The sequence below is a fragment of the Hemiscyllium ocellatum genome, chromosome 8, assembly GCF_020745735.1.
Source record: "Hemiscyllium ocellatum isolate sHemOce1 chromosome 8, sHemOce1.pat.X.cur, whole genome shotgun sequence".
NCBI classification, from domain to species: domain Eukaryota; kingdom Metazoa; phylum Chordata; class Chondrichthyes; order Orectolobiformes; family Hemiscylliidae; genus Hemiscyllium; species Hemiscyllium ocellatum.
This window is the reverse complement of record NC_083408.1, coordinates 112,981,243-113,008,710: the sequence shown is the minus strand read 5'-3', so window position 1 is coordinate 113,008,710 and position 27,468 is coordinate 112,981,243. Positions and strand designations below refer to the sequence as shown.

Below are 27,468 nucleotides of genomic sequence, written 5' to 3'. Positions count from 1 at the left end.
AGGAGCATGCTGAGACAATGGGTCGGCCAGAGTGGTCAGGCTTGTGGATCTTGGGAAGGAGGTAGAACCGGGCAGTTTGGGGTTCCTGGACTATGAGGTTGGAAGCTGTGGGTGGAAGAGATCTCCTGAGGTGATGAGGTTCTGTATAGTCTGGGAGATGATGGTTTGGCAATGGGGGGGGGTGAGGTCATGGTCGAGGGGGTGGTAGGAAGAGGTGTCCTTGAGTTGGCGTCTGGATACAGCGGTGTAGAGGTCAGTGCGTCAGACTACCACGGCGTCCCCTTTATCTGCTGGCTTAATGGTGAGGTCAGGATTGGAGCAGGGGGAATGGAGGGCTGTGCATTGTGAGGGTGAGGGGGGAGGGGGGTAGACAGGTTGAGGCGGTTAATGTCTCAGCGGCAGTTGGAAATGAAGAGGTCGAGGGCAGATAATAGGCCAGCGCGGGGTGTCCAGGTGGATGCAGTGTGTTGGAGTTGAGTGAAGGGGTCCTCAGAAGGTGGACGGGAGTCCTGATTGTGAAAGTAAGCTCTGAGGCAGAGGCAGCGGAAGGGGGTGCTGTGGTAGTCTGGTGCACTGACCTCTACACCGCTGAATCCAGACGTCAACTCGAGGACACCTATGAATAGGAAGGGTTTATAGGGATATAGACCAAATGCTGACAAATGGGACTATAATAATTTAGGGTATCTGGTCAACATGGACAAGTTGAAAGCAAGGGTCTGTTTCCGTGCTGTACATCTCTATGATTCTATGACTGTAATTAAACTCTTCAAGGGATTTCCCTAGGTTCCCAAGGAAGAATTATGAGATCTATCTGAAATCCTACATCATTAGACCATACCTTGTTACAGCAGTTCTTACTAAGCATGAAGGGGAACACTCGCTGCTTGGCATATGATGATACAGTCCGTCTCCGACTCTGACAACCATACATAAAAATGTTCTGCTTCCGACTGTGACCGTGGAGATCACAGTATAGAAACACTGTCCGCTCCTCCATTAACCTGGAAAGAAAGAAGAAAGATGAACTTGCTTCCACCATAAGATCAGAAGTGGAGATGTTTGCTAATGACTGCTCAAAGCTCAGCACCATTCATAACTATTCAGATACAGAAGCAATCAATATCTAAATGCAGCAAGACCTGGAAAAAACTCTAGGTTTTGGCTGACAAATGGCAAGTAACATTTGTGATGTGAAGGTGCTGGTGATGGACTGGGGTGGACAAAGCTAAAAATCACATATCACCAAGTTATAGTCCAACAATTTATTTGGAAGTACAAGCTTTTGGAGCGCTGCTCCTTCATCAGGTAGCTAGTGGGGCGGGATCATAGGACACAGAGATTACAGTAAATATACACAGTTTACTATAAATTCTACATCCTATGATCTTACCCCACTAGCTACCTCCAAAAGCTTGTACTTCCAAATAAACCTGTTGGACGACAGCATGGTGTTGTGTGGTGAGTGACGTTGTGTCACACAAATGCCTGCTGCAAATGTGTTGCTGGTCAAAGCACAGCAGGCCAGGCAGCATCTCAGGAATAGAGAATTCGACGTTTCGAGCATAAGCCCTTCATCAGGAATAGGAGAGAGTAGCCAAGCAGGCTAAGATAAAAGGTAGGGAGGAGGGACTAGGGGGAGGGGCGATGGAGGTGGGATAGGTGGAAGGAGGTCAAGGTGAGGGTGATAGGCCGGAGTGGGGTGGGGGTGGAGAGGTCAGGAAGAGGATTGCAGGTTAGGAGGGCGGTGCTGAGTTGAGGGAACCGACTGAGACAAGGTGGGGGGAGGGGAAATGAGGAAACTGGAGAAATCTGAATTCATACCTTGTGGTTGGAGGGTTCCCAGGCGGAAGATGAGGCGCTCCTCCTCCAGCCGTCGTGTTGTTATGTTCTGCCGGTGGAGGAGTCCAAGGACCTGCATGTCCTCGGTGGAGTGGGAGGGAGAGTTAAAGTGTTGAGCCACGGGGTCATTGGGTTGGTTGGTTCGGGCGGCCCAGAGGTGTTCTCTGAAGCGTTCCGCAAGTAAGCGGCCTGTCTCACCAATATAGAGGAGGCCACATCGGGTGCAGCGGATGCAATAGATGATGTGTGTGGAGGTACAGGTGAACTTGTGGCGGATATGGAAGGATCCCTTGGGGCCTTGGAGGGAAGTGAGTGTGGAGGTGTGGGCGCAAGTTTTACATTTCCTGCGGTTGCAGGGGAAGGTTCCGGGGGTGGAGGTTGGGTTGGTGGGGGGTGTAGATCTGACGAGGGAGTCACGAAGGGAGTGGTCCTTGCGGAACGCTGATAGGGGAGGGGAGGGAAATATATCCTTGGTGATGGGGTCTGTTTGGAGGTGGCGGAAATGGCGGCGGATGATACGTTGTATGCGGAGGTTGGTGGGGTGGTAGGTGAGAACCAGTGGGGTTCTGTCTTGGTGGCGGTTATCAATGCCTGTCTCTGATAAGAGAGCATGTAGTCTCAATAAAGCCATAAGGAGGGTAAAAGAAGTAGGCCATTCACACCATCAAGTCTGCTCTGCTATTCAATGAGATCATTGTTGATCTGATAATCGTCAACTCCACTCTCCTCCCTTTTCCCCATAACCCTTGATTCCTTTACTAATTAAAGATCTTTGACAAAGGGCCAGTTAGATTCGAAACGTCAGCTCTTTTCTCTCCTTACAGATGCTGCCAGACCTGCTGAGATTTTCCAGCATTTTCTCTTTTGGTTTCAGATTCCAGCATCTTCAGTAATTTGCTTTTATCTAATTAAAAACCTGCCTACCTCAACTTTGAATAGACTTAATGACCCAGCCCCAACAGCCCTCTCTAACAAAGAATTCCACAGAATCACCACCCCAAGAAAAGAATTTCCTTCTTATCTCTCTTTCTAAAATATGTGACCTCTTATTCTGAGATGATACCCTCTGGTCCTAGACTTTCCCAAAAGGGGAAACAAACTCTCCACATTTACCCTACAAGGCCCATAAGAATCTTGCATGTTTCAATAGGTCACCTCTCATTCTTCTAAACTCCAATGAGTACAGACCCAATCTACTCAACCTCTCCTCACAATGCAGTCCTTCCACACCTGGTGTCCTTCACACCTAGTGAACATTCTCTGGATTGCCTCCAATGCCAGTATACTGCTCTTACCCATTGCTCTGACTTGTGCTTTGCATAGCTATAGCCAAATCTATTTTTATATTCTAATCCTTTTGAAATAAAGGCCAACATTCTGTTTGCTTTCCCCATTACCCATTAAACTTTATGCGAGCTTTTTGTGATTTATGTATGTGTTTCAGATTTCTGTAATCTTTCTCCATTTAAACAATATTCAGCTCCTCTATTCTTCTTGCCAAAGTACATATTTGCAATTTTCCGAATTATATATCTTCTGCCAATAGCTGGGTGGGTGGAGGGAGGGGATTCAACGATGGTAATCACTGGTAATTACTCACTTACCCTGTCTCTATCCATCTGCAAACCCTTTGTGTCATCCTCACAGCTTGATTTCCAACCCTTAATATTGGTTATCTGTGAAGTTGGATACAGTATATTCACTTCCCTCATCCAAGTCAGTAATATAGATGGTAAATTGCTATGGCCCCAGCACTAATCCCTGGGGCACATCACTCATTCCCACCCTGAAAATGTCCCCCTTCTCCCCCAACTCTTTATTCTATTCATTAACCAACCTCCTCTCTATGCTAATGTACTACCTCCAACACCAGAGGATTCTTATCCTATTAAGTACCTTGTGGTACCCTATTAAATAGCATACATGTTATACATTATCAAAGTCTAAAATTCCAAATACATTCCATTCATTAATTCCCAATGTTTCTGTCCCTCCATTGTCAAATAACGATGTTACAATGGCAGTTTTCCAATCCTCTGTGACTCTTCCAGAATCTAAGAATTCCTTGAAGATTACTAACAGTGCAGCTACTACCTCTGTAGCAACTTCCTCTAATATTCTAAGATATATCCCACCAGGTCCAGGGGACAGATTAGTCTTTCGGCCCATTAGCTATTCTGAGACCTTTTTTCTAGTCATAGCTAACATTTAATGGCACAACTTTCATAAACCTCCTCCCCCCACCCCACCCACCACCAGCAACCTGGAGATTGCCATACACCAGAAACTCACCTGGACTAGCCTTATAAATAGGGTAGCTACAAGGGTGGGTCAGAGGTGAGGGATCCTGCAGCACGTAGCTTACCTCTTGACTCCCCAAAGCCTGCCCGCTATCTACAAGGCACAAGTAAGGAATGTGATGGAATATTCCTTACTAACCTGGATGGGTCAGCTCCAATAACACTCAACAACCTTGACGTGTTCCAGGAAAAATTTACTAAAGATCCTTAGACGGCACCTTCCTAACCCATGACCTCTTCCATCTAGAAGGACGAGGGCAGCAGATACATGGGAACACCACTCCCTGCAAGTTTCCCTCCAAGCCACTCACCATCCTGACTTGGAAATATGTCACTGTTCCTTCACTGTCATTGGGTCAAAATCCTGGAATTCCCTCCCTAAGGGCATTGTGGGTCAACCCACAGCACATGGACTGCAGCGATTTAAGAAGGCAGCTCATCCCCACCTTCTCAAGGAGGCAACTAGGGACAGGCAATAAATGCTGGGCCCAGCCAGTGATGCCCACATCTCATGAATGTATTTCGAAACACAAATAAAAGAGCAGAACAAATTGATCATTTTACTCTGCAATTAACCTCGTGGTATATGTTCTGTGAACATTTTTTGGGGATAGTGCAGAGGGAGATTTACTCTACATCAAAAACTACGTGATGGGCAAAGATATCATCAAAGATGAAGAATGTGGTGCTGGAAAAACATAGCAGGTCAGGCAGCATCCGAGGAGCAGAAGAAGCGACGTTTCAGGCATAAGACCTTCTTCAGGAATGAGGTTGGTGTGCCAAGTGGGCTGAGATAAAAGGTTGGGGGGAGGGAATTTGGGAGAGGGGCGTTGGGAATACGATAGATGGAAGGAGGTGAGGGGGAGGGTGATAGGCCGGAGAGGTCGGGAAGAAGATTGCAGGTCAAGAGGGCGGTGCTGAATCCTGGGGTTGGGACTGAGATAAGGTGGGGGAGGGGAAATGAGGAAGCTGGAGAAATCTACATTCATCCCTTCTGGTTGGAGGGTTCCCAGGCGGAAGATGAGGTGCTCTTCCTCCAGGCGTCGTGTGGTCAGGGTCTGGTGATGGAGGAGGTCAAGGACCTGCATGTCATTGGCGGAGTGGGAGGGGGAGTTAAAGTGTTGAGCCACGGGGTGGTTGGGTTGGTTGGTGCGGGTGTCCCAGAGGTGTTCCCTGAAACGTTTCGCAAGTAGGCGGCCTGTCTCCCCAACGTACAGGAGGCCACATCGGGTGCAGCGGATATAGTAAATGATGTGTGTGGAGGTGCAGGTGAATTTGTGATGGACATAGAAGGATCCATTGGGGCCTTGGAGGGAGGTGAGGTGGGAGGTGTGGGCGCAAGTTTTATACTTCAAGATGTCATCAAGACAGCCTGGAAGACAGGCCCAAAATGGTGAGTCATTGATAGTTGAGGAGATGGAATCGTTTCTTGCAAAAGGAAGGGGAAAATGTATTTTTGAAGCTCACAGTATTGCTCTTAACCATGAGGGATCTCTGAGTTGCTCTCTTTTTTCTGTTGTCCGTCTTTGTGTCCTCCTAGGGCTGCACAAGCCACAATCTTACTAATCACACTCCCCCCCCCCCCCCAAGGTATTTTCCAATCAGCTTGTTCAGAGATGTCAGAGCAGATGGGACTATGTACCTGGGCCTCTCAGCCCAGAGACAGGGACATTTCTACTGTATGACAAGTGGCCAACACTCCAATTGCACCATCCCTGATTGAGTTCAGATGCTCATCATGGCCCAGTGACTGACACGGAAATGTTGCTAGTGCCTATAGTTTATACTACACGGCAATAATGGGATTACCTCCCTGACTGAGTTGAGACCTGGGTATGATTCAGGGGAAGGAGATGGTGGATCACGCTTAACTTTGTAACACACATTGCTCCATTCTCTCTCACCGTTTGATCAGTTTCCGGGTGTACCACACAGAGGGGTAGGTCTCCTTCAAATAGGACCGGTATTTACGATTTAAATCCTGACCAGAGAGTGAGCACCGGTAATTCCCCACGATGACCCCATCAGGGTTCAGCATTGGCACGATTTTGAAAAGGAATGTGTCCCGCAGCAGTTTGGCATCCAGCGAGTTGCCAAGAAGATAGTCAAGGAAACCCTTCATCATCCAGGAGCTGTTGGTCTCTCCTGGGTGGACACGGGCGGTCAGGATCACTGCTTTCTTTTCCAGTGCGGCCTCGGAACTCTCAGAGGGATTTGTCACAGTCAGAACGTAAACCATGTTCCCAGCCAATGAGCGGCAGAGCACCCGGACTTTGCAGAATTTGGACTTGGCTGGATCGTTGACCACATGTGTCACATACTCCTGGAGGTCAGAGTAGGTGTAGGGATAGCAGTGGGCAAAGTAGCAAGTGTCCCCGTAATGCGGGAACTCAAAGGTCCAGGTAAGCGAGTAGTAGTGGTGCTTGCTGTTGCTGTAGTTGTTTCGGTAGTACTTGATTTGGCTCCCCACCCTGCGCCAGCCAATCTTGTGCAGCTCTGCATCCTTGGTGGAATACAACAGCGGCTTCATTCCCATGTTGTACAGGCTGGTGGGCTTCATCAGGTTGATGATGGTGAAGCGGTACTGGACTGCTGGCTGCATGTTCTGCACCTGGAAGTAATACCACTGGGTGTGCTTTGCTGTGTAGAGGTCTGTGCGCAACATCAGGTTATATTCATATTCTCCTCTGCAGAAGTAGAATGGAAATAACCAGCTGATTAAGAGACAGGGAAATATTAAGTGCCCTGAGAATTCTGTCTGTGCAAATATGAGCAAAATAACTCTCTATTCATATATGATAAAGCTATTTATTTTGAATAATGCTAATCTAATTCGTAGCGTGCTTAGAGGAACCTTAAACAAATTTGATATTGATATCTGACCAATGCCAGATCACTGCAATTTCATCATCATCATTATCAGTAATTTGTCCCAATGAATGGGCGTAGAGTCATAGAGATTTACAGCACAGAAACAGACCCTTCAGTCCAACTCATCCATGCCAACCAGATATCCTAAATGAATTAAGTTCCATTTGCCAGCACTTTACCCATACCCCTCTAAACCCTTCCTATTCATATACCCATCTGGATGCCTTCTAAATGCTGTAATTATACCAGCCTCCGACACTTCCTCTGGCAGCTCATCCAGTACACACACCACTCTGAGTGAAAAAGTTGCCTCTTAGGTCCCTTTTAAATCTTTCGCCTTTCACCCTAAATCTATATCCTCTAGTTCTGGACTCCCCCAACCAAGGGAAAGCATCTTTTCTATTTATGGATTAGTGGTGCTGGAAGAGCACAGCAGTTCAGGCAGCATCCAAAGTGCAGCGAAATCACTGATTTTACTGCTCCTCGAATGCTGCCTGAACTGCTGTGCCCTTCCAGCACCACGAATCCAGAATCTGGTTTCCAGCATCTCCAGTCATTGTTTTTACCATCTTTTCTATTTACCTTATCCACGCCCCTTATGATCTTAGAAACCTTTATGAGGTCACCCCTCAGCCTCCGATGCTCCAGGGAAAACAGTCTCAGCTTATTGAGCCTCTCGCTATAGCTGAAACCTTCCAACCCTGGTAACATTCTTGTAAGTCTCTTCTGAACCCTTTCAAGTTTAACAACATCCTTGCCTATAGGAGGGAGACCAGAACTGCCCACGGTCTTCCAAAAGTGGCCTAACCAACAGCTACAACATGACCTCCCAACTACTGTACTCAATGCTCTGACCAATGAAGGAAAACATACTAAAAGCCTTCTTCACTATCCTATCTACCTACAACTCTACTTTCAAGGAGTTATGAACCTCCACTCTTTGTTCAGCAACACTCCCCAGGACCTTACCATGAAATATACTAATCCTGCCCTGATTTGCCTTTCCAAAATGCAGCATCTCTCATTTATCTCAATTAAACTCCATCTGCCACTCCTCAGCCCTTTGGCCCATCTGGTCCAGATCCTGTTGTAATCTGAGGTAACCTTCTTCGCTGTCCACTACACCTCCAATTTTGATGTCATCTGCAAACTTACTAACTGTACCTCTTATTCTCACATCCAAATAATTTATTTAAATGACAAAATGTAGAGGACCCAGCACCGATCCTTGTGGCACTCCACTGGTCACAGGCCTCCAGTCTGAAAAACAACCCTCCACAACCACCCTCTGTCTTCTACCTTCAAGTCAGTTCTGTTTCCAAGTGGCTAGTTCTCCCTGTATTCCATGTGATCTAACTTTGCTAACCAGTCTTGTTGAACACCTTACTGAATTACACATAGATCACATCCAATTATCTACCCTCATCAATTCTCTTCATTACATCTGCAAGAAACTCAGTCAACTTAGTGAGACATGATTTGCCACGCACAAAGCCTTGCTGGCTATCCCTAATCAGTCCTTGCCTTTCCAAATGTAAATTCTGTCCCTCAGGATTCCCTCCACAACTTGCCCACCACCAATGCCAGGGTCACCGGTAAGCTTTTCCTTACCACCTTTCTTAAATAGTGGCACCACATTAGCCAATGTCCAGACTTCCGGCACCTCACCTGTGACTATTGATGATAAAAGTATTTCAGCAAGGGGCCTAGCAATCACTTCCCTAGCTTCCCACAGAATTCCAGGGTACACCTGATCAGGTCCTGGAGATTTATCCACTTTTATGTGTTTTAAGACATCTAACACTTCCTCCTCTGTAATATGGACATTTTTCAAGATTAGATTAGATTACTTACAGTGTGGAGACAGGCTCTTTGGCCCAACAAGTCCACACCGACCCACAACCCACCCAGACCCATTCCCCTCTGCCCCTAACACTACGTGCAATTTAGCATGGCCAATTCACCTGACCCGCACATCTTTGTGACTGTGGGAGGAAACCGGAGCACCCGAAGGAAACCCACACAGACACAGGGAGAATGTGCAAACTCCGCACAGTCAGTCGCCTGAGGCGGGAATTGAACCCGGGTCTCTGGCGCTGTGAGACAGCAGTGCTAACCACTGTGCCACCCCAGATGTCACCATCTATTTTCCCACAAGCTGTATCGTCCATGTTCTTCTTCACAGTAAACACTGATGCAAAATACTCATTTAGTACCTTCCCATGTCCTACAGCTCCATACAAAGGCTGCCTTGCTGATCTTTGAGGGGTCCTGTTCTCTCCCTCGTTAGCCTTTTGTCCTTAATGTATTTGTAAAATCCCTTTTGATTCTCCTTAACCCTATTTGCCAAAGCTGTCTGATGTCACTTTTTGCCCTCCTGATTTCCCTCTTAAGTTTACTCCTACTGCTTTTATACCCTAAGGATTCATTCGATCTCTACTGTCCAACCCTGACATATGCTTCCTTCTTTTCCTTGACCAAACCCTCAATTTCTCTAGTCATCCAGTATTCCCTACACCCTAACAGGAATATACTGTCTCTGGACTCTTGTTATCTCATCTTTGAAGGCTTCCCATTTTCCAGTCATCCCTGTACTTGCAAGCATCCAATAAGGCGCTCATCCCTTTCTTATTTCTCAGTTCCACTCAACTAACTTCCCTGGGCATATTAAATTAGATTCCCTACAGTATGGAAACAGGCCCTTTGGCCCAATAAGTCCACACTGACCCTCCGAACAGTAACCCACCCAGACCCATTCCCTTACCCTATATTTACCTCTGACAAATGCACCTAACCTGCACATCTTTGTGATGAAAAAAAAATTGGAGGAAAAAACACACAGCGAGAATGTGTAAACTCCACACAGGCAATCGCCCGAGGTGGGACTTGAACCCGGGTCTCTGGTGCTGTGAGGCAGCAGTGCTAGCCACTGAGCCACTGTGCCGCCCCAGGAATACTCTCCCTAAGTACGGCTGTAATGCTATCCCTTATCAAAAATGCCACAACCTCTCCTCTCCTACCCCCTTTCTATCCTTCATACAGCATTTGTATCCTGGAACATTCAGCTGCCAGCCCTGTCCAACATTGAGCCATGTTCCTGTAATTGTTATGTAATCCCAGTCCCATGTTCCTAACCATGCCTTGAGTTCACCTGCCTTCCCTGTTAGGCCTCTTGCATTGAAGTAAATGCAGTTTAATTTACTCATTCTCTGCTTTGTCCCTGCCTGCCCTGACTGTTTGACTCACTTCTTTTCTGAAATGTACCAGTCTCAGATTGATCTCTTTCCTCACTATCTCCCTGGGTTCCCACCCACCCCCAATTATGAGTTTAAATCCTCCCGAGCAGCTCTCCCTGCCAGTATCTTAGTCCCATTCCAATTCAGGTGCAATCCATCCTTCTTGTACAGATCACTTTTACCCCACAAGCAATTTCAATGATCCAAAAATGTGAACCCTTCTCCCCTGCACCAGCTCCTCAGCCACACATTCATCTGTTCTATGCTCCTATTCCTACCCTCACTACTTCATAGCACTGGGAGTATTCAGATACTACTACTCTTCAGGACCTCCTTTTTAAATTCCTTCCCAATTTCCTATGTTCTCCCTTCAGAATCTCATCCTTTTTCCTTCCTACATCATTAGTTCCAATGTGTACAATAACCTCCTGCTGGTCCCACTTCCTTTGAGAATATTCTGCACTCTCTCCAAGATATCCTTGATCATGGCACCAGGGAGGCCATTCTGATTTCTCACTGTTGGCCACAGAAACTTCTGTCTGTGCCTCTGACTAGAGAGTTCCCTATCACAAACAATTGCTTGGAACTGATGTACCCCTCATTGCTAAGAGCCAGTCTTGATACCAGGAACTTGGCTGTTCGTGCTACATTCTCCTGAGAATGCCCATCACCCTCTACATTTTCCAAAGCAGCATACTTGTTTGAGTTGGGGATGGCCACACAGACTCCTGCAGTACATGTCTCCCTCTCCTACCTTTCTTTTAGATTACATAGATTACTTACAGTGTGGAAACAGGCCTTTCGGCCCAACAAGTCCACACCGACCCTCCTAAGAGCAATCCACCCAGACGCATTCCTCTCCATTTACCCCTTCACCTAACACTATGGGCAATTTAGCATGGCCAGTTCACCTAACCTGCACATCTTTGGACTGTGGGAGGAAACCGGAGCACCTGGAGGAAACCCACGCAGACACAGGGAGAATGTGCAAACTCCACACAGACAGTTACCCGAGGCAGGAATTGAACCCAGGTCTCCCTAGCGGTAACCCATCTACCTGACTGTATCTGCAGTTTTTCTCCCTTCCTATAACTGCCATCCATCACACACCTTGAGCTGTTGTAAATTCTTCGTTGCCTCTAACTGCCACTCCAATCAATCAATACAACATGACAGGATTTGTAACCAAAAACACTTACTGCAGACATAATCATCAGTAATATGGAAATTCTCCCTAATCTCCCACATCTGACATGAGGAGCACATCCCTCTATTAAGGGTCATCTTTGTACCTTAACAATCTACAGAAAATAGCACAGTCTTACTGCTCTAAAAAAACAAGCACCCAGCTAACTTCGTACTTATGTATTATATTTTCAAATTTTAATCAAGAGACAGATCTCAATACAACATATAACTAAACCCACTCTCCTCACTATTTAAAAAGACAGCAAGGTCACATTTAAAAACCATGCACTTATCAGTTCCTGTGATGGGAGCTCTCCCACACAGGTTCCTCCAAAGTCAGCTGTGAATTTTGCTGTTTGTTATTTTTTTCTTAGACGCACTCCAATGTCCAGAGATACTTGAACTCAAACAGCAAAGGCTGTAGCTGTACAGGTTCACTGCTGTGTCAGACAGCACAGTGTAGGTTTCTTTCTCACACTGACTATGTGGTCTCTGCCTTTGTTCTCTTCCTCATCTTAAATGTGCGCTTGTTTTAATCTTTTCTCCCCCAAAGTTCCAAAACAATGCAACAGCTTATAAAACAGTATTTTAAAACAAATTTTCCCCATCCTCCATCTTAGATTACCCAGAATCCTAATTAGGTCATCAGAACAAAGTTCCGTCTCATTGAACATTTCCAGAAAACACATGGCACAGTTGAAACACAGAGTAATGTTTCTTCTATAGTGTCCCATCCACTGCTGCCAAATTTGCTATTGAATGATAGCAATCAAAGGCAGATGAGCAAAGCTTGGTCAAAGTCTGTCTTCAAAAGATGAAGAAGAGGTAGAGAGAATTAGATGGGAATTCCAGGGATTCAAGTCTTGGAAACTGAAGACAAATTCGCTCGCTTCAAGCCAATTCACCAACGATCCTCAAGAAGCCCCTTCCAAACCCATACCCACTTCCATCTAGAAGGACAAGAGCAGCAGATACGTGGGATCACCACGCCCTGCAAGTTCCCCTCCAAGCCATCATCATTCTGTGTTGAAAATATATTACTGCTCTTTCAGTGTTGCGGGGTCAAAACCCTGGAATTCCCTCCCTCAGGGCATTGTGGGGCAACCCACAGCAGGTGAACTATGGTTCAAGAAGGCAGCATCAAGAGCAACTGGGGATGAGCAATAAATGCTGGCCAGCCTGTGACACCCACATCCCACAAATGAATACATTTTTAAAAACGTGGGTCGTGTCAAAGGCCTGAACCAACTGAGACCAGATGTCTGGGCTCCTTGTAGTGCAGGAAGTGACTACAAAGAAATGGGAAAGATATGGTAGGTCCAACAGGGAAATTGGAGGGACTTAAAACAATTGTGAACATTGTCAAATCTGCTTTATCAGAGTTGAATATAGGACAATGAGAAGGGAGCTGATAAATGAAAATAATTTGCCGTAATTGAGATAATGTGGAGAAGAGTTTCGGATGACTTCACGTTTGTGGAGGGTAGAACACAGTTGGCTATTCTAGTCTACAAAGCCAGCTAGTGAAGGATAAAACTGGAGGCAATCTTTCTACATCTTAATATTTGCTTACTGATCTCTAGACTACAAAGTACCTCTCCTAACTCAAGGACAACAGATTCAGTCTTTAGTGATGGAGCACAACCTATTTTCTAATCAATCTGCTCAGCGACATTATGACACATCTCTGGAACAGGTGAGACCTGAACCTGGGTCTCTTGGTTCAGAGGTAGGGACACTACTGGTTTGCCACAAGGGCTCTTTTTCATGGAGCAAAAGTGAATCTCATGCTAATGACCACCTGTGTACAATTAATATACAACAAAGTGTTGGTTGAGAGATAATTATTGGCCTGGAAACCAGACCTTTCATCTACTAACTACTTCAAATTAGTCGATGTGGTTTTGTTTAGGTTCACCTGGAAAAGTAGACAGGTCCTTCACCTAATATCTTATAAAGAAAGTAATTCCAATCCCTTCTGTACTGCTCTAGAAGTGTCAACCCCTATTATGTACTGTAGTCTGGCCTTCTGACACAATGGTAACAATGATACTGCTCATACACGGCTGATGGACAAATATCCGAAGATAAATCCCCCCTAACCTGCACTGCCAGTAGGAACCTGCATTTACAGAAAGTTTGAAAAGGTTTAGAATGCATAAATTATGACATATATAATAGACCTCAAAAGCGTTTAGGAAGTGGGGCTCATTGCTTCACCACGTATTGCAGAAAAACCTTACGCACACTTTGAATACTTTCTCGAGATTCCCACTCTCAAATCGAGACTCAAATATCAGTGTGTTGTTTTGATCACTGACATTAATGGCTGCCTGTTTCAGGGGCTTGGAACTGCCACTCACTCGGGAAAAGGTGAAGCAGGGTTCCATATAAGCTGCAAGACAAATGCATCACAAGCTTTATTTCCAATACTTCCAGTTTTGACATACAAAAGTCAATCATGCAATCTCAGGTTTACGGTGGGCAGTATTACAGTGTGGAAGCACATATTGAAAACCTCCACATCTGTAACTGTGGTCTTTTATCCATCACAGATAGAAAATGGTGGAATTGCATGATCATTGTTCCTTGACGTGAATACCTCCAATCCCCTCTCACCAGTAACAGGCAATGTTCAACAATGGGAATGTAAAATTTATTCTGAATCATCCAATGTGGTTGGAGGGTTCCAAGGCAGTCCCAAATCATCCACGTTGGAACCCTCCCTCCAAACACACTGGATCAATCCGGATTTCACCAGTTTCCTCATTTCCCCTCTCCCCACCTTATCCCAGCTCCAACCTTCTAATTCAGCATCACCCGCTTGACCTGTCCCACCTGTCCATCTTCCTTCCCACCTATCCCCTCCACCCTCCTCTCCGACCTATCACCATTATGCCCACCTCCATCTATCGCACTCTCAGCTACCTTCCCCCCAGCCCACCCACCCTCCCATTTATCTCTCAGTCTCCTTCGGCCACCCCCTCATTCCTGAAGAAGAGCTTATGCTCGAAACATCGACTCTCCTGCTCCTTGGATGCTGCCTGACCGGCTGTGCTTTTCCAGCACCACTCTCATTCCACACATTGTGCCGGGATGAGCTATCCAGTTAGTTCCAATCCCTTCGTCCTGCCCCAAAACACTGCAAACATTTTCCTTTCAAATATTCATTCAAATGGATTTTGAAAACTACTACTGAATCTATTTTCACCACCTTTTCAAGGGGTGTCTTTGAGCTCATAATTTTTTTGTATTTAATTTCCTCCTCCATTAAACTGAGAATTAAAGAGAACACTCTGTTCTAATCCTATATATCCATATTCATGGAAAACAGTGAAACCCATGACAAATTACTGGAGAAATCAAAAAATCCTTGCATTTTATTTAAACAGTTAAGAATCTAAAGACAGCTCCTTATGAATAATGCAGAGAAATCTGCTTTCTATTTAACACTTCTATTTTGTGCAGACAATACAGCACATCTCTCTAATTACCTTTACTGGTACTATAAACCACTTCACACTCTTCTGGGTTTATATAGATTGGTGCTTGCTCCAACCCCGTTGCTCTGTACAGAGGTTCTGGGCCTATTGAAACACCCACTGTGAAAAGAGAGAGAGCAGTTGAGAATTGTTGCAAAGTCCTGCACTGTATTCTGTACAAGAAAGATGGCACATGAGAATTGTTGCAAAGTCCTGCACTGTATTCTGTACAAGAAAGATGGCACATGTAGAAAGGTTATGGCACAGAAAGAAACAATTTAATTTGTCACATCTACCCATGCTGGCCAAATGTAAACACGAGCCAGCCATTCACTACCTTCCAGCTCCTGGTTTGTAGCCAAGTAGGTTAAAGCACTTCAGGTATGGATCCAGGTACCTTCAAATGAGGTCAGAGTTTTGCGATGCGATATAGAACATAACGAGAAACAAAGAGACATTAAACACCCAGCTACTTCCCAATCTATTAGTGGGTGGCACGGTGGCACAGTGGTTAGCACTGCTGCCTCACAGCGCCTGAGACCCAGGTTCAATTCCCGCCTCAGGTGACTGACTGTGTGGAGTTTGCACATTCTCCCCGTGTCTGCGTGGGTTTCCTCCGGGTACTCCGGTTTCCTCCCACAGTCCAAAGATGTGCGGGTCAGGTGAATTGGCCATGCTAAATTGCCCGTAGTGTTAGGTTAGGGGTATGGGTGGGTTGCGCTTCGGCGGGTCAGTGTGGACTTGTTGGGCCAAAGGGGCTGTTTCCACACTGTAAGTAATCTAATCTATTCCCCTAAATTATCAATTTGCAACAATTCATATCCAGAGATAGAAGCCTTCTATATAAAATATCAAACAGTAATGCAACATCTACATAAATATCATGGACAAGGATTTTCTCCAGCCTATATATACAGATTGACTCATGGTTCTGTAATAGCCTCCAAATAAATAGTCTTTTGGACAATAAAACACTAAGCTATTGAACTTTTTAAGCATCTGTATGATACCTAATCTGTTTGCTGATGAGTCACCCTATGATCTATATGCTTTTGCTGGCTATGATTTGTGCAAAACAAAACCTTTCACTGTACTTAGATACATGTGACTATAATAAATCAAATCAAATCAACTTCTCAATTTTTAATTTCTGATTCATTCTCCAATTGCAATGTTTCTGTTGCATTCCCTATTTCTTTCACTATTGTAAATATACTTTTCTCCTGACTAGCATCTCTGTCATAATATCTCTTCAACATATTAACAGAATGCACTAGCTGATTCCTTCTCAGTACTCACGACATAGATTACTTCTTCTAGCTTCTTATTGATTTGCTTAGGCCAGTTAATCATGCTTTTGATGGCTCCTGAGAGGTAGGTAGCCATACTAGCTGCTTGCATTCAGCAACAAGATGCTGAACTTAGACCTTTTCTATCTGCTGTAGTTTTGATGGAGCACTCTTCCAACTCTTTTTGGCTATCTCAGATACTTTGACCAGTTTCTCTTGGAAGCCTAAAGCATAGGCTAAAAGTTTAGCTTCTAAGCCCTGATTTCTCAATTTTTCTTTAATCAGTTTAAATGGACCTCTCACTTCATATCTATACAGCAGTTCAAAAAGACTGAATCCTGTGGACTCATTAGGGGCATCCCTAATAGTAAACAGTGACAAAAGAATTCCTATCTCCCCAGTCCTTAGGACATCCTTGGTAAGAATTTCTAATCATGTTCTTCAAAGGTTTGATGCCCCTTCCCAATGCACCTTGAGATTGTCAGTGATGAGGAAAAAATGTGCATTGTTTTATTTCCAAACCAGTCATAATTTGTATTGAACATTTACGTTATTAAATTTGGTCATTGAATCCAGTTGTATTTCACTGGGTAGTCAACATCTTGTAAAAATTTGAACTTTCTTTCCACTAACATTTTTGTAGCAATTTTTTTCCGAAAGGTCCAACCTCAGGAAATTTTATGGAAAGATACAGAATCATTATAAGACATTGATTGCCATTCCTGGTTTTGTGTAGGGGTCCTACACAATCTACTCGGATACTGCTAACCAGGTCTTCAACAGCTGGCACCCTGAGGAAAGATACAGATTAAATTGAGAGTTGGGGTTTCCCCACTACATGATATGTATGAAATGTCTGGAAAGATTGACCACATCTTTATGTCATTGTGTTAATAAACATTTCTTTAGTATTTTTTACTTGTGTTCAGATAATACTTTAAGGGACTTGCCTTTAAAATTTTGTGAGTCACTCATAAACATTATTATGATACTCAGATAGAATTCTTGGGCCACTGCCCATTTAAGGTGCTGTTCATTTCTTTATTAGTACTTTGGCTTACAATTAGTAATATGCAGATTTTTTTAAAAAATCAATTGCTGATAGACTGGTTGTTATAACTCTTTCAATTTAAGGTCCATTTGTTGTGTTTTTGTTAAAGACCAGGGGCTAAACATTAGCCTTATTCTCTTCACTTCCATTCTTTTCATTTATATATTCAATAATTGAATCTGATAGATTAATTTCTAAAGATCTCCCTGTTTTATAAAATCCTCTTCTTCCTGTCTATGATTATGGGCTTAAGATCTAGTCATGACACAGTCAGGAAACAGTCTGAGGTGTTCCTCCTGCAGTATCTCAATATCTTTTACCTTGTTGTTCGACCACTCTTGGTAAAACTAATATTCTCAAGCCTGCCAGATCACTTTCTAAACAAAAATCAATTCCAAGTTTGTGAGAAGATTTGTAGTTTGGGTGCTCGTTGTTGTGGTTCTGTTCGCCGAGCTGGGAATTTGTGTTGCAGACGTTTCGTCCCCTGTCTAGGTGACATCCTCAGTGCTTGGGAGCCTCCTGTGAAGCGTTTCTGTGATCTTTCCTCCAGCATTTGTAGGGGTTTGAATCTGCCGCTTCCGGTTGTCAGTTCCAGCTGTCCGCTGCAGTGGTCAGTATATTGGGTCCAGGTTGATGTGCTTATTGATTGAATCTGTGGATGAATGCCATGCCTCTAGGAAACACTACAAAACACTACAGAGGACAAACAGGAAGACAGCTAGGTGATCCGCATCCATGAACACCAACTAGCCACGAAACGACACGACCAGCTATCCTTAGTAGCCACACACGCAGATGACAAGCAACATGAATTCAACTGGGACAACACTATTATTACAGGACAAGCCAAACAGAGAACAGCCAGGGAATTCCTAGAGGCATGGCACTCATCCACAGATTCAATCAATAAGCACATCGACCTGGACTCAATATACGGGTCACTGCAGCGGACAGCTGGAAATGACAACCGGAAGCAGCAGATATAAATCACTATAAGTGCCGGAGGGAACATCACAGAAGCGCTTCATAGGAGGCTCCCAAGCACTGAGGATGTCACCTAGACAGGGGACGAACATCCGCAACACAAATTCCCAGCTCGGCGAACAGAACCACAACAAAAATTAATTCCCACTACAGGAATTTATTTTACTAATCCCAGCGCAACTTTGTTATTTACTGGGTCACTCCTTTAATCCCACTCGATAGTGAGACTGAATGGAGTATCCATATACACTTCCAATTAATATTTTCTCTTTTATTAACCACTGTAGAAGACAAATAGTATCATCAGCCAGCATTAATGACACTTGTTCATTGTCTCTCAACATCATTATTGGTTTACTTACGACAAATCAGGAGTGTAACAGAATCGTGCCCATTTCCCTGGATGGGTGCAGCTCCAACAACACTCAAGAAGCTTGATACCATCCAGGATGAAGCAACCCACCTGATCAGCATCATATTCACAGATATCCACACCTTCCACAACCAATGCTCAGTAGCAGAGGCATGTACCGTCTACAAGATGCACTGTAGAAATTCACCAAAGAACCTCACATAATACCTTTCAAACTCATGACCACTTCAATTTAGAAGAACAAAGGCAGCAGATACATAGTGTTATGGACAAGGCCAGACACCCTCAAAATATCTCAAGAAGGTAGCCTAGATCCTAATTTATTCATATTTTAAAGGTAGATGTGAAGTGGATATTCCAGGTGTGACGCAGCTGGTCAAACCACTCAGCTTTAAGCAAAACAGAGTTTATTTAACCACTGCAGTTGAAACGCAAACAAAAGAAAACAGAATGTAGAATAACTTCACTATTTGGTACCGCAACGTCACTGAGGAGCTGTTCCAATTCCCGGAACATCCCATAAACACACCTCTTGGCAAAAGATAAATTCAAACACGGGTCCTAGTCAAGATGCCACACAGGAGGCTACTGAGTAAGATAAGGGTCCATGGTGTCAGAGGCAAGGTGGGCGTATTGATAGAAGCTTGGCTGTCCAGCAGAAGGCAGAGAGTGGGGTTAAAAGAATCCTTCTCAGGATGGCAGCCGATGACAAGTGGTGTTCCATAAGGGTTGGTGTTGGGACCACAACTTTTCACTTTATACATTAACGATCTAGATGAAGGAACTGAGGGCATTCTGGCAATGTTTGCAGATGATACAAAGATAGGTGGAGGGGCAGGTGGCATTGAGGAGACAGGGAGGCTGTAGAAGGATTTGGACAGTTTTGGAGAGTGGGCAAGAATAGAGGCATGGAGTATTTTCAAAATGGAGAGAAAATTAAGAAGCCTGGTGCAAAAGGACTTGGAGTTCTAGTCCAGGGTTGTCTCAAGGTAAACTTGCAGATTAAGTCAATAGTTAGGAAGGCAAATGCAGTGACGGCATTTGTTTTGAGATGACTTGAATATAAAAGCAGGGATGTACTTCTGAGGTTTGATAAGGCTCTGGTCAGAGAGGAAGCCGAAACATCGACTCTCCTGCTCCTTTGATGCTGCCTGACCTGCTGCACTTTTCCAGCAACACATTTTCAGCTAAGGCTCTGGTCAGGCCAGATTTGGAATATTGTGCACAGTTTTGGGTCCCCTATCTCAGGAAGGATTTATTGGCCCTGGAGCGTGTTCAGAGGAGGTCCATTAGAACGGTTCCAGGAATGAAAAACTTAACATATGAGGAACGTTTGAGGACTCTGGGACTATACTCTATGTGGTTTAGAAGGATGGGGGGGTGGGGGGAATCTAACTGAACTTCCAAAATACTGAATGGCCTGGATAGAGTAGATGTTGGGAAGATGTTTCCATTGGTCGGAGAGACTAGGACCCGAGGGCATAGCCTTAGTAAAGGGAAGATCCTTTAGAACAGATATAAGGAGAAATTTTTTCAGCCAGGCAGTGGTGAATCTGTGGAATTCATTGCCACAGAAGGCTGTGGAGACCAGGTCATTGAGTATATTTAAGACTGAGATAGACAGTTTCTTGAGTATCAAGTGGATCAAGGGTTATGGGGAGAGACCAGGAGAATGGGGTTGAGAAACTTATCAGCCATGATTGAATGGTGGAGTAGACTCAATGGGCTGAATGATCTAATTTATGCTCCTATGTCTTATGGTCTTAGGTTCGTACAGGCAGGAGAGATTTCAGAGAGAGAAGTCAGTCAAGAATCATCTGCTGAAGCTTGGAACATTTTTACAGTGTAGCAGCTTCTGACTGCCTGCTACGAGCAGCTTCTCTACCACAACTAAACCAAACTAGAAAAAAAACATGAATGGGGAAAACTGGCCACTCCTATGCTATTGTTAAAGTATGATGTGGAGGTGTCAATGTTATAGAGTCATAGAGATGTACAGCACAGAAATAGACCCTTCGGTCCCACTCATCCATGCGAACCAGATATCTCAACCCAATCTAGTCCCACCTGCCAGCACCTGACCCATATCCCTCCAAACTCTTTCTATTCATATACCCATCCAAACGCCTTTTAAATGTTGCGATTGTACCAGCCTCCACTACTTCCTCTGGCAGCTCATTCCATACACGTACCACCATCTGCGTAAAAAAGTTGCTCTGTAGGTCTGTTTTACATCTTTCCCCTCTCAGCCTAAACCTATGCCCTCTAGTTCTGGACTCCCTGACCCCAGTGAAAAGACTTTGTCTATTTATTCTATACATGCCCCTCATAATTTTGTAAACCTCTATAAGGTCACCCCTCAGCCTCCGACGGTCCAGAGAAAACAGCCCCAGCCTGTTCAGCCACTCCCTGTAGCTCAAACCCTCCAACCCTGGCAATATCCTTGTAAATCTTTTCTGAACCCTTTCAAGTTTCACAACATCTTTCCGATAATTGCATGCAATATACCATCAGTGGCTTAACTAATATCCTATATAGCCGCAACATGACCTCCCAACTCCTGTATTCAATACTCTGGCCAATAAAGGAAAGCATACCAAATGCCTTCTTCACTATCCTATCTACCTGTGACTCCACTTTCAAAGAGCTATGAACCTGCACTCCAAGGTCTCTTAAATCACACAACACCAGGTTATGGTCTAAGAGGTTACAAATGAATCTGTTGGACCATAACCTAGAGTTGTATGATTTTTATACTTTTTTTAAGTCAGGTGTTTCCTGAGTTGCCCTCAAACTTTTGATCTCTGAATTTCTGAACCAATTTTAATTATCCTGAACCAAAAGCAAGTCAATGGCCTACAATGTTTACCTTTACTACCTCAATGCAAACAATCTTCTATTAACACTCCAGGGGTCCCTGCTGTCTAACACTTACTGGATCAGGTCATCTTTCCGGAAAGACTGTCTCTCTGGTTACTTTTTTTTTCCAAACCCATCAGAAAATATTCAACCATGTAAATTACTATTCACACGGATGATCCCTGGAATGGTTGGTCTAACATATGAGGAACTACTGAGGATCCTGGGATTGTATTCATTGGAGTTTAGAAGATTAAGCGGAGGCTTAATAGAAACTTACAAGATAATACATGGCTTGGAAAGTGTGGGCGCTAAGAAATTGTTTCCGTTAGGTACGGAGACTAGGACCCGTGGACACAGCCTTAAAATTAGAGGGGGTCAATTCAGAACAGAAATGCGGAGACATTTCTTCAGCTAGAGAGTGGTGGACCTGTGGAATTCATTGCTGCAGAGTGCAGTGGAGGCCGGGACACTAAATGTCTTCAAGGCAGAGATTGATAGATTCTTGATGTCACGAGGAATTAAGGGCTACGGGGAGAATGCTGGTAAGTGGAGTTGAAATGCCCATCAGCCATGATTGAATGGCGGAGTGGACTCGATGGGCCGAATGGCCTTACTTCCATTCCTATGTCATATGGTCTTATGGTCTTAAAATCCTGACCCAAAAAATGATATATGTGTGTGCATATGTCTGTGAGCGTGTGTGTAGCGAGAGAGAGAGAGACACACCATTCACCATAACAACACTCAATGTCCAACACGTTCCTTGGTCTGTAGCCAGAACTCACCAATGTGCCTAATACGTTCTTTGATGACCTCACACTCCTGTGGCCAACAGGGCAATTGGTGATTGGTTGAAAGGCCATAGAGGTCCCATGGTTCACACAAACGATGGACAAGCCCTCCAAAACTGTCCTCAATCACAATCTGAGTTGTACGGGGTAAAAGAGGCTTTCGTTGACACCCTAAAATGGGAAGAAAAGGGGAGAGGAATGGTAAAAGACTCTTTTTCCCTTAACAAAGTTTAAATATAAATTGCTCCAGCTAAGTAAATCACATCAGAAGTGGATAGGGCAGGATTGTATTCAGTCCATTGCCTTGCACATTAGCACCAGGAAAGCACGGCCTTGTAATTCTACAATCAAATCACTCCACCCATTTCCTGGTGCCCAATGGCATCAAAATTAACATTTACAATCATCATAGAGTGACACTAAGAAAATTAGAAATTGCTGGAGAAACTCTGTAGGTCTAGCAGTATCTGTGGAGAGAAAGAACTATGAAAAAGGATCATAGACCCACTGAGTTTCTCCAGCAATTGCTGTTTTTATTTCAGATCCGCAGCACCTGCAGTTCTTTGATTTATTATAGAGTCACTCCACTTGTGTTTGCAACATGGAAAGCAGTTACCACGGCTACCCACTCACAGCCATTAGACAGAAAGTCAGATTTAGATCCACAAGCTACTCCTTAATTCATGTAATATTATTCTTCCACAATAACAACCCTGACCATTTATCTTTTAAATGAGTTCAATCCTGAATTACAGCATTTTTAATAGTAAATGGTTTACATTTCGCTGCCCGGGAAAGGCAGCTCGCCTAATCAAAGATCTTCCCCGTCCCAGTTATAATCTCTTTCCACCCCTTTTCTTGGGCAGGAAATACAAAAGCTTGAACACAATAGATTCATGAACAGCTTCTTCTCCACTATTAATAAATTTCTGAATGGACTCTTAAATTTCAAATTTTAAATTCATTGTATTCTTTATGCACTTTCTCTGCAGCTATAACGTGGTATTCCTTGCTCTGTTCTATTGCCCTAATGCACTTTGTATTGAATGATCTGCCTGTACTGCATGCCAAATGAAACCTTTCACCGTACTTCGGTCCATGTGGCAATAATAATAAAAACTGCTTTGACCTTTCCTTCTCTTGTGTTAGCAAGTACTTTGTGGACATTTTCTCTTTTATTCAGGCTTCCTTTTCATGCCAAGTGCTGAACAATGTGACGAATACACCATGGAGAAGGAGTGCCACAGCGAAACATGACTCTACCCTCCCCTGATATCCACACTCACCTACTTCCAACCAGTGGGGCTCGGAATAGCAGGAACCTCCTTGAACATGTTTCTTGAGGAATGAAGACAATTAGAAGTAAGGTAAAGCAGGGAAACGTTGACTTATTATTATCACTTTATTTATTGTGTAGTTGGCTGTAGATCATTTTGATCAGAGCAAGGATGAGACTAAGTAGTTTCTGCATTGTGCCTCTTGTTGACATACTGACAAGAGGTAAAAACAAGGACTGTAGATGCTGGAAACCAGTTGAAAACAGCACTATCATGCAAAGGGTTAAATATGTAACTAGACCCGTCATCAGGAATGTAAGATCAGATGACAACCAGAACAATTGGGAACTGGATCTATGTAGAGTTCTCATCGAAAGCCATGTTTTATACATATAGTTAGAAGACAGTATTATTAGTAATGTGGTATCTGCAGTGTCTTTCAACTCCAATCCTGAATACAACCAGCAACAATCAAAGGTGGTGACTACAAAAGCACCAATCAGAAATTGGATTGAGACACATTGGACAGCGGGTCCTATATGCCTTTGGTAAAGTTGCTCTTCAGTGTCACAGAAACGATAAGTAGTGGTCAGCAAATGGTGAGCTTTCCCTGGTGAACACGTGAAGGGTTCTTGCTTCAGAGTATGCAATACTCGGAATAACAGGTTGCACATATAAAACACAAATGAGGAGGAATTTCATCTCTCGGGGGGAGGTTGAGAGTCTGTGGATTCCTTTAATGCAGAGGGCTGTTGAGGTTTAGTTATTAAGTATATTCAAGGCTGAGATCGAGAGATTTTTAACCAGGTAGGGAACCAAAGTTATGGGGAAAAGGCAGGAAAGTGGAGTTGAGGGTTATCAGATCAGCCACCATTGTTGAATGGTGGTGCAGACTCAATGGGCTGAATGGCCTCCTTCTGCTCTATGCAAAAGTGAGAACTGCAGATGCTGTACCAGAGTTTAGATCAGAGTGGTGCTGGAAAAGCACAGAAGGTGAGGCAGCATCCGAGGAGCAAGAAAATCGACACCTTGGGCAAAAGCTCTTCATCAGGAATCCTTTTCCAGCACCACTCTACTTCTGCTCTATGTCATATTTTGTTTATTTGTTTATTACTTTGTTACTTTGTTTATTCCCAGTTCCATTTTCCTTCCAACCTGAGTATGGGTGATACTAGGTGGCAAGGTTGTCTATCTGACATTGGGCAAGGACACTTCAGGGACACTTCATTCAGCTTTCGCTGCCATTTGACTAGATCATGGCTAACCTTCAACATTAACAGCTTCTTCCTACATTAATCCCTTTTGTTTGTCTCCTCTTGCAGCGCAAACATCATCGACAAGGACAGCATTTGCAGCCAATCCCAAATTACCCTTGAACTGAGTGGCTTACTGAGATATTTCAGAAACGGTTAAGAGCTAATCACCTCAAACTAGGCAAGGAAAGGAGATTTTCTTCCTTAAAAGACAAGGTAAATTAGACTTTAAAAAATTACAATCAATGATAGTTTCACATACATTGTTACCAAGACTAGTTTTTAATTCAGAGTTTTTCTTATTAACCCATCAGTTGCCTATGTGGGATTTGAAACTGTATATCCAGTGAATGGGCTTAGAATCATAAATGGGTCATTCAGCTCCTCAAGCCTGCTCCATCATTGAATGAGATAATGGCTGATCTGTAGCCGAACTCCGTATACCTGCTTTGACCTCATATCCTTTAATTACCTTCACTTAACAAACATTTATCTCTCCCAGATTTTAAGTTAACACAATCTAACATCCTCTGCCATTTTTGGAAGAGAGTTCCAAACATTTACCACTCTTTGAATATAGAAGTGCTTCCTAACATCTCTGCTGAACGGTCTGGTCCTAATTCTCAGACTACGTCCCCTAGTTCTAGAATCCAGAGTAAATAATCCATCTTTATGTATCTGGCCTTTTCCTGTTAATATTAGATTAGATTCCCTACAGTGTGGGCAGGTCCATCAGCCCAACAAGTCCACACCGACCCTCCAAAGAGTAACCCCCCCAGACCCATTTCCCCTTGACTAATGCGCCTAACACTATGGGCAATTTAGCACGGCCAATTCACTCTGACCTGCACATCTTTTAGAATGTGGGAGGAAACTGGATCACCCAGAGGAAACCCACGCAGACACAGGGGGATTGTGTAAACTCCACACAGACAGTAACCCAAGGTAGGAATCAAACCCAGGTCCCTGGCACTGTGAGGCAGCAGTGGTAACCACTGTGAAGACTTTTTTTTTAATAGAACAAAGAACAAAGCAACACAGTCCTCCAGGCCTGTGCTGACACATTTTGCCCTTCCAAACTAAAACGGTCTTCACTTTGTTATGGACCAGGCCAGGCCCCCTCAAAACATTTCAAGAAAGTAGCCCAGACCCTTACTTTGCTGGTTGTGTTAAGCGGCTGAAGAGTGGATATTCCAGGAGAGAATAGCTGGTCAACCGCTTTGTTTTAAACAAAACAGAATTTATTTCCAAGATTAGCAAATGAAACACAAACAAAGAAGAACAGATTAACTTAACCTGTCTGAAAACCCAACAGATTACACCAACTCAATGATACTTTTTCAAACTCCTGTATCTGTTAGCTACAATCAAATTGACCTTAAAACACTTCAAACTTAGACTTTGATGAGATCACTCCGGAAGATTCTAAATTCTAGAGAAAACAAGCATAAAGTGCATAATCTTTCCTCATAATGGAAGCCCTGAAGTTTAGGCATCATTCTTGTAAATCTATGTTGTATTCATTCAAGACCAATATTATCCTTCCTAAGGTTTGGTGCCCATATCTACTCATAGTACTCCAGTGGGGACGAACCGGGGTTATGTATAATCACAGAATAACTTCTGCAGCTTTGCACTCCTGTCCTCTCAATATGAATAGCAGCTTTCCATTTGCTTTCTTGATTATTTTCTGCACCTGATCATGGTGTTTTAAAGATCTATGTACCTGAACCCCAAGTCTCTTTGGACAATGATTGTATTTAAAGTCATACAATCTAGAAAGTACCCTGAAATATCCTTTTTCAGTCCAAAATAGATAACCTGACTCTTCCTGCCATTGAACTCCACCTCCCACCGTTTTGACCATTCACTTAGTCTATCAATATCCCCTTGTAATTTTATGCTATCATCTACACTGTCTACAATGTCACCTAACTTTGGATATATGACTTTCTTTACAATAGTTCAAGTTGTTATTAAGTAATGGCTTCCAGATTATTAGACCAGTGACATTTCTGCTATGGCACTATCTTCCCAATTGGAGCAGCATGGTGGCTCAGTGGTTAGCACTGCTGCCTCACGACGCCAGGGACCCAGGTTTGATTTCTGTCTTGGGCAACTGTCTGTGTGGAGTTTGCACATTCTCCCTGTGTCTGCGGGTTTCCTCCCACTGTCCAAAGATGTGCAGGTTAGGGTGAATTGGCCATGCTAAATTACCCATGGTGTTAAGTGCATTAGTCAGGGGTAAATATAGCGTAGGGGAATGGGTTTGGATGGATTACTCCTCAGAGGGTCGGTGTGGACTTGTTGGGCCAAAGGGCCTGTTTCCACACTGTATCTAATCTAATAATATAGGGTTCTACATCTTTAATTTCTAGATATCTATTGATCTCTGTCTTGACGACTGAGCCTTTTGGGTAGGGAATTTCAAACATTTATCACTCACTGAGTGAAGAAATCCAGTTTCATCTCAGCCCTTAAAATTTGGACACTAATTCCAAAATGATGGCACTTGGTTCTATAGCCCCGAGTCAGGTGTAACATTCTTCCTGCATTGAATGAAAGCAAAGTTTTACAGATACTAGGAATCTGAAATAAAAGCACAAAATTCTGGAGAAACCCAGCTGATCTGGCAGCATCTGTGGAAAATAAAAACGAGTCAATGTGTC

General features: G+C 43.9%; 1 protein-coding gene across 1 annotated transcript in view; it reads right to left on the bottom strand.

Moving 5' to 3' along the window:
• The window catches only part of LOC132818228 (cytosolic carboxypeptidase 3-like), a 120,284-nt gene that overhangs the window by 44,727 nt on the left and 48,089 nt on the right, over positions 1-27,468 (bottom strand). The window contains exons 2-4 of the mRNA XM_060829008.1: positions 13,685-13,832; positions 6,047-6,829; positions 842-1,004 (exon numbers count right to left, since the gene is read on the bottom strand). Of these exons, the coding sequence (XP_060684991.1) occupies positions 842-1,004; positions 6,047-6,829; positions 13,685-13,832 (1,094 nt within the window). The remainder of the gene's footprint in view (positions 1-841; positions 1,005-6,046; positions 6,830-13,684; positions 13,833-27,468) is intronic.